Source organism: Phyllobates terribilis, unplaced genomic scaffold (genome assembly GCF_046119375.1).
Source record: "Phyllobates terribilis strain yellow unplaced genomic scaffold, ASM4611937v1 Scaffold_1__5_contigs__length_1240528914, whole genome shotgun sequence".
NCBI classification, from domain to species: domain Eukaryota; kingdom Metazoa; phylum Chordata; class Amphibia; order Anura; family Dendrobatidae; genus Phyllobates; species Phyllobates terribilis.
The window spans coordinates 495,873,390-495,885,582 of NW_027362761.1; the positions used below are offsets into that span (position 1 = coordinate 495,873,390).

Sequence of the window (12,193 nt, forward strand, 5' to 3'; positions counted from 1 at the left end):
GCAAGCCAAGTAGTTAAAAGCATGCACACAAAAAAATAGACAATTTATTCAATGGAATAATAAACTCCGTTAGACCGGACATACATTTATATAAATAAAGAATAGGGATCTTATTAAGCAATGAAAAATATGAACTCACGCAAATCTCTCCCAATTGCTGCAGCCACACAGTTTTCAGGCAGTTCAACCAATGCTGCAATGCCTTGAAAGAAAATCAGCACAATGTAATGTTTGTGTCATAACACAAAAAACAGCAATGCCATAAATTACAAAGAAGGTACACAACCCATGTAACGCAACAAGAGTAACATTAAAGGGGTTTTCCACTGCTACTCCTTAGACTTGATCATCCTTATGTAAATGTTGCATGGAGAAGAACACTACAGCTAAGTACACCGGAGTTGTAGATCCAGGGAGCTGCAGATCAGAGCCGTACACTGCTTACATCCAGCCCCTGCTGCAGCTGGTAACAGCCGATTTGTTGACGGTGCCAGGTTTTGGACATACAGTGGCTTGCGAAAGTATTCACCCCTTGGCATTTTTCGTGTCTTGCTACCTCACAACCTGGAATTTCACAGTTTTTTTGAGGGTTTGCATCAGTTCATATAAGGAACATGCCTACAACTGTGAACGTTTGGTTTTATTTTTATTGTGAAGCAAACAACAAATAAGACAAAATAACTGAAAACTTCTATGTGCATAACTATTCACCCCCCTAAAGTCTACTTTTGTAGAGCCTCCTTTTGCGGCAATTACAGCTGAAAGTGGCTTTGGATAATTCTCTATTACTTTCCACATCTTGCCACTGGGATTTTTGCCCATTCCTCAAGGCAAAACTGATCCAGCTGCTTCGAGTTAGATGGTTTCCTCTGGTGAACAGCAATCTTCAAGTCTGATCACAGATTGTCAATTGGATTAAGGTCTGGGTTGTGACTAGGCCACTCCAAAACATTTACACTTTTCCCCTTAAACCATTTGAGTATTGCTTTAGCAGTATGCTTTGGGTCATTGTCTTGTTGGAAAGTGAACCTCAAATCACTAACAGACAAACCGTTTTTGCTCAGGAATATCCCTGTATTTCGCACCATCCATCTTCCCTCAACTTGGACCATTTTTCCTGTTCCTGCTGCCGAAAAACATCCCCACAGCATGAAGCTGCCACCACCTTGTTTCACTGTGGGGAAGGTGTTTTTGGGGTGATGAGCGGTGTTAGTTTGGCGCCAGACACATTGTTTACTTTGGAGGCCAAAAGGTTCAATTTTGGTCTCCTCTGACCACAGCATCTTCCTCCATACATTTGGGGAGTCTCCTACATGTCTTTTGGCAAACTCAAAACGAGCCTTACAATTTTTGTGCATAAGTAAAGGCTTTTTTCTGCCCATGCTTCCATAAAGGCCAGTTCTATGGAGTGTACGGCTTTTTGTGGTTGTATAGACAGATACTCCAGTCTCTGCAGCTCTTTCAGGGTTACCTTTGGTCTCAGTGCTGCCACTCTGATTAATACCCTACTTGCTTGCACCAGAAATTTTTAGGGGCTTCATAGCAAAAGGGGTGAATACATATGCACATGCCAATTTCTATTTATGTAATTCCATGAATCTAATTTTTGCCTATATTTTTCTCACTTCACCAATTTAGACTATTTAGTTCTGATGCATCACAAAAATATTTAAACAGGTTGTAATGTAACAAAGCCAAAGGGGGTGAATACTTTTGCAAGTCACTGTAATGTTGAGGATCTATCCTAAATATAGTTCACCAATATAATAGTAGTAGACAATCCCTTTAAATAATACTAACTACCAAAACATATACAAAGTCACATGAATCATACAAACCAGGAATAGGACCCAAATATGAAACAAAAATGACAATAAATCACTATTATACACAGATCATAAAGCAAACAAAATAAAACATACCCCTGATGAAGCCACTTCTTGGTGATACGCAGGAAGATTATCCCCCATGTGGACTAATTAGAAATGAGTTCTCCTATGTGGCAACTAGGTTTACTTTCAGGAATTATACATTTTTTCTATACATGACTTTTTAAAGTAGCTTCCACTATTTCTGAAATATATTTTCTCACAGGGAAGACTGTCAATCACTGAGTAGGACCGCCCACTGGACTCCTATGAATATAATCACCAGGGATTTCAATTAATAAAATGCAAGTTATACATTTTTGTGGGAAAAGATTCAGTACATCAATCTGATCGGCTCCTCCTGCTCTATAACATCCTGCCGGCAGATTGGATACTATTTACAACATGACAGGTTCCCTTTAAAATATATTCTGAAGTATGGTCATTTGATATACCAATTGTCGATAATTATTCTCAAGACTATGGATATTTGAATCTTGTGATTGTGGAGGACAACATCCTTCGGTATAACTCACCTCGGTCAGAAAAGCAACCAGTTTCACCCAGAACCTTGAAGTCATGACTCCATACACGAAGCTCGCCCCCGCCGGTGACCCAGACGTCTAAGCTCTGGAGGACTGTTAGCGTCTGATATAAGTACAAGGAAGATCATCAACAGATCAAAAAATATACAGACTGTCAACAGTATACAGACAGCAGCCTCATCAGAAAATACTAACAGTATAGAACGTACATCTGTCATATTCAAGGTCTGTGGTGTGCCGCAGCTGTATGTTATGCCCCCATGACAACACTTACCTGCATGTGCTCTGGCTTCTGCGTGTCTAAACAGAGATATAAATCCAATTTGGCATCCACATCAATGTTCATTCTTACTGTAATTAATTCTCTATAATAATTTTTCACATAAAATAAATGCCCATTTTTAACATCGCACAATAGTTCTCCTTTAACATAATTTTTCAAGGAAAACTGGTCTTTAAATAGATTTTGGAGAGATTGTTGAAGACGTTTGTCTGCCATACAAGTGTACAGCCGCTGCCAGGCCATGTGCAAACACAGAGACAGCAGTTATAATGCAATGCTATTTTTTATTTAGGATATAAGGAAGACAGTCAATAAGAGGCTTCTTAGAGCCATTTTATTTACCCTGCGAGATGTACTTGGCGATCACCGTCAACTTGGAGTACAGCAGCAGCGTACATGCGTGATCAGTGGGGGGCCTCAGTGGACTGATCCTCACCAATCTAGTAGTCATCACCTATCCTATGGATAGGTGTATGTGTTATAACCGGAATAACCTTTTTACCTATAGTTACAGTTAAAGGGGTATTCCCATCTTCAAGACACTATCCCAATATGTAGTAGGTGTAATAATAATAATATTAGTAAATACCTCCAATTAGAAATGTAGTATAGTTTTTCTGATTCGCTATGTCTCTTTTCTCATGTGCAGGCATTGCAGGTCTTTAGACATCCATGGTTACAACCACTGATATAGTGACAGTTAGTTAGCTAGTTGCTATTGGTCGTAACCATGGATACCTAAAGGTCCTGTAATGCCCTGCACATGATGAAAGAGACATAGTGAATCAGAAGAACTATACTACATTTCTAATTGGAGGCATTTGCTAATATTATTAATTATTATTATTATTACTACACCTACTACATATTGGGATAGGATCTTAGAGACCCCTTTAATTCAATGGATAAAATATCACCATATTACTATGAAATGGGAAAAAAATGCCATCTCTAACATGACAATCTCCAGTCAGCTATCCCTATACAATCCCTGATTTTAAAGGGGTTGTTGAGTCATTTATGGCTCTAGGATATTCGCTGAAAAAAGGAATTAATTACCCATAAAACTTAACCTTTATTATGTTAAAAGTAAAAAAAGTCACAACGAGACTACATAGAGTGCACACACATGTAATTCATATCCACCTTTCATTCTTAAGAGGATGTGACTATTCAATATTACTAAAATACAATGGCATGTAAAAGTTTGGATACCCCTGGTCAAAATTACTGTTATTGTGAACAGTTAAGCAAGTTGAAGATGAAATGATCTCTAATAGGCCTAAAGTTAAAAGATGACACATTTCCTTTGTAGTTTAGGCAAAAAAAATATATTATATACAGTACAGACCAAAAGTTTGGACACACCTTCTCATTTAAAGATGTTTCTGTAATTTCATGACTTTGAAAATTGTACATTCACACTGAAGGCATCAAAACTATGAATTAACACATGTGGAATTATATACTTAACAAAAAAGTGTGAAACAACTGAATATATGTCTTATATTCTAGGTTCTTCAAAGTAGCCACCTTTTGCTTTGATGACTGCTTTGCACACTCTTGGCATTCTCTTGATGAGCTTCAAGAGGTAGTCACCGGAAATGGTTTTCATTTCACAGGTGTGCCCTGTCAGGTTTAATAAGTGGGATTTCTTGCCTTATAAATGGGATTGGGACCATCAGTTGTGTTGTGCAGAAGTCAGGTGGATACACAGCTGATAGTCCTACTGAATAGACTGTTAGAATTTGTATTATGGCAAGAAAAAAGCAGCTAAGTAAAGAAAAACGAGTGGCCATCATTACTTTAAGAAATGAAGGTCAGTCAGTCCGAAAAATTGGGAAAACTTTAAAAGTGTCCCCAAGTGCAGTTGCAAAAACCATCAAGCACTACAAAGAAACTGGCTCACATGAGGACTGCCCCAGGAAAGGAAGACCAAGAGTCACCTCTGCTTCTGAGGAGAAGTTTATTCGAGTCACCAGCCTCATAAATCGCAGGTTAACAGCAGCTCAGATTAGAGACCAGGTCAATGCCACACAGAGTTCTAACAGCAGACACATCACTTCAACCACTGTTAAGAGGAGACTTTGTGCAGCAGGCCTTCATGGTAAAATAGCTGCTAGGAAACCACTGCTAAGGACAGGCAACAAGCAGAAGAGACTCGTTTGGGCTAAAGAACACAAGGAATGGACATTAGACCAGTGGAAATCTGTGCTTTGGTCTGATGAGTCCAAATTTGAGATCTTTGGTTCCAACCACCGTGTCTTTGTGCGACGCAGAAAAGGTGAACGGATGGACTCTACATGCCTGGTTCCCACCATGAAGCATGGAGGAGGAGTTGTGATGGTGTGGGGGTGCTTTGCTGGTGACACTGCTGGGTATTTATTCAAAATTGAAGGCATACTGAACCAGCATGGCTACCACAGCATCTTGCAGTGGCATGCTATTCCATCCGGTTTGCGTTTAGCTGGACTATCATTTATTTTTCAACAGGACAATGACCCCAAACACACCTCCAGGCTGTGTAAGGGCTATTTGACCAAGGAGGAAAGTGATGGGGTGCTACGCCAGATGACCTGGCCTCCATAGTCACCAGACATGAACCCAATCGAGATGGTTTGGGGTGAGCTGGACCGCAGAGTGAAGGCAAAAGGGCAAACAAGTGCTAAGCATCTCTGGGAACTCCTTAAAGATTGTTGGAAGACCATTTCCGGTGACTACCTCTTGAAGCTCATCAAGAGAATGCCAAGAGTGTGCAAAGCAGTCATCAAAGCAAAAGGTGGCTACTTTGAAGAACCTAGAATATAAGACATATTTTCAGTTGTTTCACACTTTTTTGTTAAGTATATAATTCCACATGTGTTAATTCATAGTTTTGATGCCTTCAGTGTGAATGTACAATTTTTATAGTCATGAAAATACAGAAAAATCTTTAAATGAGAAGGTGTGTCCAAACTTTTGGTCTGTACTGTATATTTTCATTTTTTACATTTTAAAAATTACAAAAAGGTAAATGGGATGATGCAAAAATTTGGGCACCCTTGGAGATGTGTGTGCTCAGATAACTTTGACCATGGTCTTAGACCTTAATTAGCCTGTTAGGGTTAGGGCTTTTTACTATCATCATTAGGAAAGGCTAGGTGATGCAAATTTGTCAATTTTATAAAAACCCAGCCTCCTCTAACCTTGTGCCAAAACACAGCATCCACAGGTTCTTCTAAGCAGCTGCCTACCTCAGAGACATGGCCAAGGTAAGGAGCTGATACTTGACCCCCACTGAATAAAACACATAAGCGGAAATATCAAGACTGTGCCAAGAAATATCTGAAGACAGATTTTTCAAAGGTTTTACGGACTAATGAGATGAAAGTGACTATTGATGGACCAGATGTCTGTGGCTGGATCAGTAAAGAGGACAGACCTCCACTTCGACTCAGACATCAGTAAGGTGGAGATGGCGAATTGCAATGGGCTGATATTAAAGATGAGGTAAATGGACCGTTTCGGGTTGAAGATGGACTAAAAATGAACTCTTAAATCTATTGCCAGTATTTAGGACACACTTTCTTCAAGCAGTGCTACAAGAAAAAGTTTGTATCATTCAAGAAAACCATGATTTTTATGCAGGACAATGCTCCATCGCAGCATCGAAGTCTCCACTGCTCGGCTGCCAGTAAAGGCTTTAAAAATGAAAGAATAATGACATGGCCCCTTTCTCAGCCCGACCAAAAACCAATTGAGAACTTGTGGGCCCTTCTTAAGCAGAAGATTTACGGTGAATGAAAACAGTACACCTGTCTGAGCAGTGTCTGGAGGCTGTGGTTGTTGCTGCCTGAAAAGTTGATTGTCAACAGATTGAGAAACTGGCAGACTCCATGGATGGAGCTTATGACTGTTATTGAAGAGAATTGATTACGGATATTTTTTTTTAAATGTCAGAAATGTATTTTTGTACATTGTGAGCTGGCTGGTTATTATTCTCACTTTAACAGATGAAAATAAACAATTCAGATGGGAACGTTTACATTTTTCATTTTAGTTGCATGATAATTCTGCACACTAATAGGAGCTCAATAATTCTGCACACTAATAGGAGCCCAATAATTCTGCACACTAATAGGAGCCCAATAATTCTGCACACTAATAGGAGCTCAATAATTCTGCACACTAATAGGAGCCCAATAATTCTGCACACTAATAGGAGCCCAATAATTCTGCACACTAATAGGAGCTCAATAATTCTGCACACTAATAGGAGCTCAATAATTCTGCACACTAATAGGAGCACAATAATTCTGCACACAGATATTCTCCTAAAAAATACAAAACCTCACTTTTACATTCTTAAATATTCAGGATATTAACCCCTTAACTACCGGTGCCGTATTAGTACGCATATTTGCGTACTGCCCGTTCAGTGAGGGCTCCGGCGGTGAGCCCGCACTGAACCGAGCACATGTCAGCTGATTATTACAGCTGACATGTGCCCGCAACAGCCCCGGGTGGAATCGCGATCCACCCGCGGCTGTTAACATGTTGAATGCCGCTGTCAATCTCCGACAGCGGCATTTAACGCGCGCTTCCGGGTAGCGCGTCATAAGCCCCGCCCACCGGCGACCCCGTCACGTGAAAATAAATAATAATAAAATGCAATAACGGGCGATCAAAACATCGGATCTACCCCAAATGTTATCAATAAAAACGTCAGCCCGGTGCGCAAAAAATAAGCCATCAACCAGCCCCAGATCACGAAAAATGGAGACGCTACGGGTCTTAGAAAATGGCGCTATTTTTTTTTTTTTTACCAAATTTTGGAATTTTTTTTCACCACTTAAATATAAAAGAACCTATACATGTTTGGTGTCTATGAACTCATAATGACCTGTAGAATAAGAAGGGCAGGTCAGTTTTAGCATTCAGTGAACGTGGTAAAAAAAATAAATAAAAAACAACTGTGGTATTGCACTTTTTTTGCAATTTTACCGCACTTGGAATTTTTTTCCCGTTTTCCTGTACAGGATATGGTAAAACTAGTAATGGCGTTGAAAAGTACAACTCGTCCCGCAAAAAATAAGCCCTCACATGGCCATATTGACCAAAAAATAAAAACGCTATGTCTCTGGGAACAAGGGGAGCAAAAACGAAAATGCAAAAACTGAAAATGCTCCGGGGCTTAAGGGGTTAAGCTTTTGGATTAAAATCGACAGCACTGCAGTTGATCAATGATAAAATTAATCATCAGAAATACAAATTGCCTAATAATTGTGCACACAATGTATTGTCCTCCTTCTATCTCAGGCTGTAAGATCGCCCCGGTTTAGTCTGTGTTCTGTATCAGTTAATTAAACTATTCACAGAGAATCATCCTTAATGGTATAATGTATGTGATGTCCTTATATATATCTATTACCCATTTCACAGGGAATCAATCATTAGATGCTTATTCTGTATAAGGTCATATTTTACCACACTATGTCCCCCTAAAGGTGTTCATAAATTCTCATCATATCCCCAGGACGTCATAAATATGTGATAGGTCGAGATCCCACCCATCTCTGGAAAGTGGGTCACCCGATTGCCTGCTCCAGCTAGCATCTGACCACCAGCGAGTGGCGAGGTAACAGTACATATGTCCCCTCTCTCCATTCATTGCTATTGAAGCATAGTGCAAACACAATGAATGGAGAGGCAACAAATGCATGGTCACCTTTCCATACAAAAGTGGTCGAACGCCAGCCAGAATAAGAATCGGGTGTTCCCAGTTCTGGAGATGAGTGCAGGTCTGAGAGGTGGGATCCACATCTACAGGACATTAATTATTCATTAAAGGGGTTGTCTCACAAAAGACACAAATGATACAGCCTTGCACTAGTGTGTAGGAAACATACAAATAGGGATAGAGTTTATACCTTCACAGTAGAGAGGAAGTCTGAGGCTTTATGCACTTCCTGACCGCTTTCATAATCCCAAGCCTGACTTGAGCTATTAAGGAATAATTAAGTAGACATTCTGGAAACATTATTTATAGTGAGCCCCAGACTTCCCTTTATTTTTTTTATCAGTTTATGTGCAGCAATCAGAGAGAGATCAGCAGCCTGAACCAATGATGGACAGGAGATGGGTCTTAGACTACCTTAGACTCCCTGTGAGCGCAGCCTACCAATCCCCATCCCTGTACAATGACCTATCAGCAAATCAGAGCATGAATAGAAAATACCTCTATAGGGGTCAATGCCTATGTGGCTGCTGAAAAGTCTGAGAATTCTTAAAAGTTTTAACAAAATTAATTTAACATAAAAACCTGATTTAAACAATGTTTGTGTGTTTTTTCATAGTTATCATAGCTTTGGATATCAATGTCTTTCTTTTCTTTTTAAGTATATATATTGTCATTTTTGTTTGGATATTCTTTATCGAGGATCTGATTGGCAGAAGCATGTCATATGGTATTGGCAGGAAATGCTATTTAACTACGACTGTGGCTTTTAGAGGTTAGCAATGATTAAAGACCACCCGGTCTGAAACGCGTCTGCTCCGGCCCGACCCCGTACGGGGTTGTGACATTACGCTATGTGCTATTTGGATTTTTAACTTTCCTCTCAAATTTTGATCTTTAAGGGACTTCCGAAGCTGGATACATCTTTCTTCTTATTGATTAGTTTCCCTGCGGCTCAGCTGGTTCTCCGTGATCCGGGATCTCCAAGGGTGAGCTGACTTTCTCTTTCTTTCTGATTTAAACAATAGACCGATGTTCTCATGACAGGTTCAACCAACATGAATCCAGTTTTTTATGAGCAGCTAATGCATATTGGTGCAATGTCATCTACAGGTGAGAAATGGACTTTTCTGTGGTCTGAAGACACAACAATGTAAGGATACAATGACGGTCTTATCAGCAGATGCTGTCAGCATTAGGTCAATCCTTTCGCTTTGTGTTTCATTGCTTGGAAATACAAGGATAGCAGTGATTTTCTGTGTGTGTCCATGAAGCTCAAAAAGTACTTCACCAGTCTAGAAGAAACATGTTTGATGGGAGAGAAATGAAGAAATAATTTAGACCAGAGATTCTTTAAAGATGACCATTCACTGGATTTTTTCATTTAAAATGAGTCCTCCGATTGCCGCTGCTTCACTTATTCTAGAACAGTTTCTTTCATTTCTGTGCCCCAACGTTCCAAAGTTATGCCCCCGGGTGATAACCAAATCAAAACTTCAACCAAACTTGGTGGGTATAACAGAACTTCTCTGTGGGAGTTTACTTTTTTAATTTGACCCTGGCCAATCAAGACAAGGCCACACCCACAGAGAAGTTCTGCTGTACACGCCCAGAGGGTTGAAGGGAAAATCTGAACCTTTATTACTGGGGACATAACTTTGGAACTAAGGGGCACAAAACAAAAAGAAAAACTGGTCCAGAATCAGTGGAGCAGCGGCAAATGGAGAAGGTACTCCGTTTAAATGAAAAAATCCAGTGAAAAAACTTCTTTACGTGAACCTATCAATTGGTTAATTTTTAATCAAATTACAATGATGTTTGTAACGTAAGCACATTACCACCTACTAATGTTCTGTGCAAAACCATCAATGTGACTAGTCATGCAACTAGGGCTATAATCAACGCATTCCAATAGCCTTGGCCAAAGGTGAGGGCACTTCAAAAAACTATAAATATTCAATAATGTTTATTTGGTATCAATATTAAAAAAATCCATAAAAAATGGAGACGGATACAGAGAAAACTACTGTATTAAGGTAACCTAGACAATAGTTATAACAAGTGTTACATAGCTGCTAAAAAGCCAATAAAAAATATTAAACTAAGATGCTACTGCAGATAATTAAGATAGTGAATAATACACATGATTCAAAAGAATTCAAACACAAATTGGAAATAGAAGATAGCCTTAAAACAATCAAGTAATTATGACATTTAGCAACAATTGTATGAAAAAGTTGTTTTTTTTTAAATAAATAAATAAATAAAGTGCACTGTGCATGAGACCTAGTGAGAGACCTATGAGAGAGTAAAGAGTATATAAAGGTGTTACCGGTTATTGTGATCCTGTCTGCAACATTTACTCTCTCCCCCCTCTGGAACAAGCCAAAGCGAAACGCGCGTCAGGGGCCATATCTACTGTTCTCAGGTTGTATACCTAGCACTGCCTCATTTCTTCTTTATGTACTAACTATGGCTTTGCTTGCATTTTGACTATTCATGTCTGCTGTACAGTAGCACTCTTGCAAATAGAAGTATCACACCAGTACATGATGTACAATACAAAGTTATATTGTGGTATCGTGTTAGCCAGAAAAATCGATGTAAATACTTGTATGCCAAAAATGACAAAAGTATTCTTGGGGTGATACCTTTATTTGCTAACCAGAAAATATATATATATGCAAGCTTTCAGAGCACAGAGGCTCCTTCTTCAGGCATGATTACAAAAGAATTCATAAGACAAAAGGCACAGCATTTGAGAGATGTTACAGCAAGACATTTGTTCATGAGGTGTAAGTTGTGATGCCTCCTACAGATAAGTTAGGGAGAGCAAATTAGTTTTTTTTAGTTGCAAAATGAGAGGCCTTGGGAATGTTTAATTATCTGGAGGTGTGAATTGTGTCCATGTAGTGAGTCATAAAGCCAGGTGTTATATTTAGTCCAGTTGTCAGTGAATTGAACATCCTTATCAATTTGAATTCCCAAATTTTTCATGAAAGATCTAAAAGTTTTAATACTAAAAGGTCACTTCAAGGGCAACAGAGAAAGAAAAATTTGGGAATTCAAATTGATAAGGATGTTCAATTCACTGACAACAGGACTAAATATAACACTTGGCTTTATGACTCACTACATGGACACAATTCACACCTCCAGATAATTAAACATTCCCAAGGCCTCTCATTTTGCAACAAATAAAAAAAACTAATTTGCTCTCACTAACTTATCTGTAGGAGGCATCACAACTTACACCTCATGAACAAATGTCTTGCTGTAACATCTCTCAAATGCTGTGCCTTTTGTCTTATGAATTCATTTCTAATCTTGCCTGAAGAAGGAGCCTCTGTGCTCTGAAAGCTTGCATATATATATATTTTCTGGTTAGCCAATACTTTTGTCATTTTTGGCATACAAGTATTAACACCAGTACATGGTATGTTATATGACCACTAGGTCTCATGCACACAGTGCACTTCACTTATTTAAAAAAAAAAAAAAAAACTTTTTTCATACCATTGCTGCTAAATGTCATAATTACTTGATAGTTTTAAGGTTATCTTCTATTTCCAATTTGTGTATATCAGAATAACTCTTTTGAATCGTGTATTATTCACTATCTTAATTATCTGCAGTAGCATCTTAGTTTAATTTTTTTAATTGGCTTTTTGGCAGCTATGTAACACTTGTTATAACTATTGTCTGGGTTACCTTAGTACAGTAATTTTCTCTGTATCCGTCTTCATTTTTTATAGGTCTTTCTTTTTTAATATTGATACCA

The 12,193-nt window shown here is 38.8% G+C and overlaps 1 protein-coding gene across 1 annotated transcript in view; it reads right to left on the minus strand.

Moving 5' to 3' along the window:
* The window catches only part of WDR41 (WD repeat domain 41), a 54,967-nt gene that overhangs the window by 20,301 nt on the left and 22,473 nt on the right, over positions 1-12,193 (minus strand). Inside the window, exons 4-7 of the mRNA XM_073680169.1 lie at positions 9,576-9,707; positions 8,606-8,668; positions 2,405-2,516; positions 140-202 (exon numbers count right to left, since the gene is read on the minus strand). Coding sequence (XP_073536270.1) covers positions 140-202; positions 2,405-2,516; positions 8,606-8,668; positions 9,576-9,707 — 370 coding nt within the window. The remainder of the gene's footprint in view (positions 1-139; positions 203-2,404; positions 2,517-8,605; positions 8,669-9,575; positions 9,708-12,193) is intronic.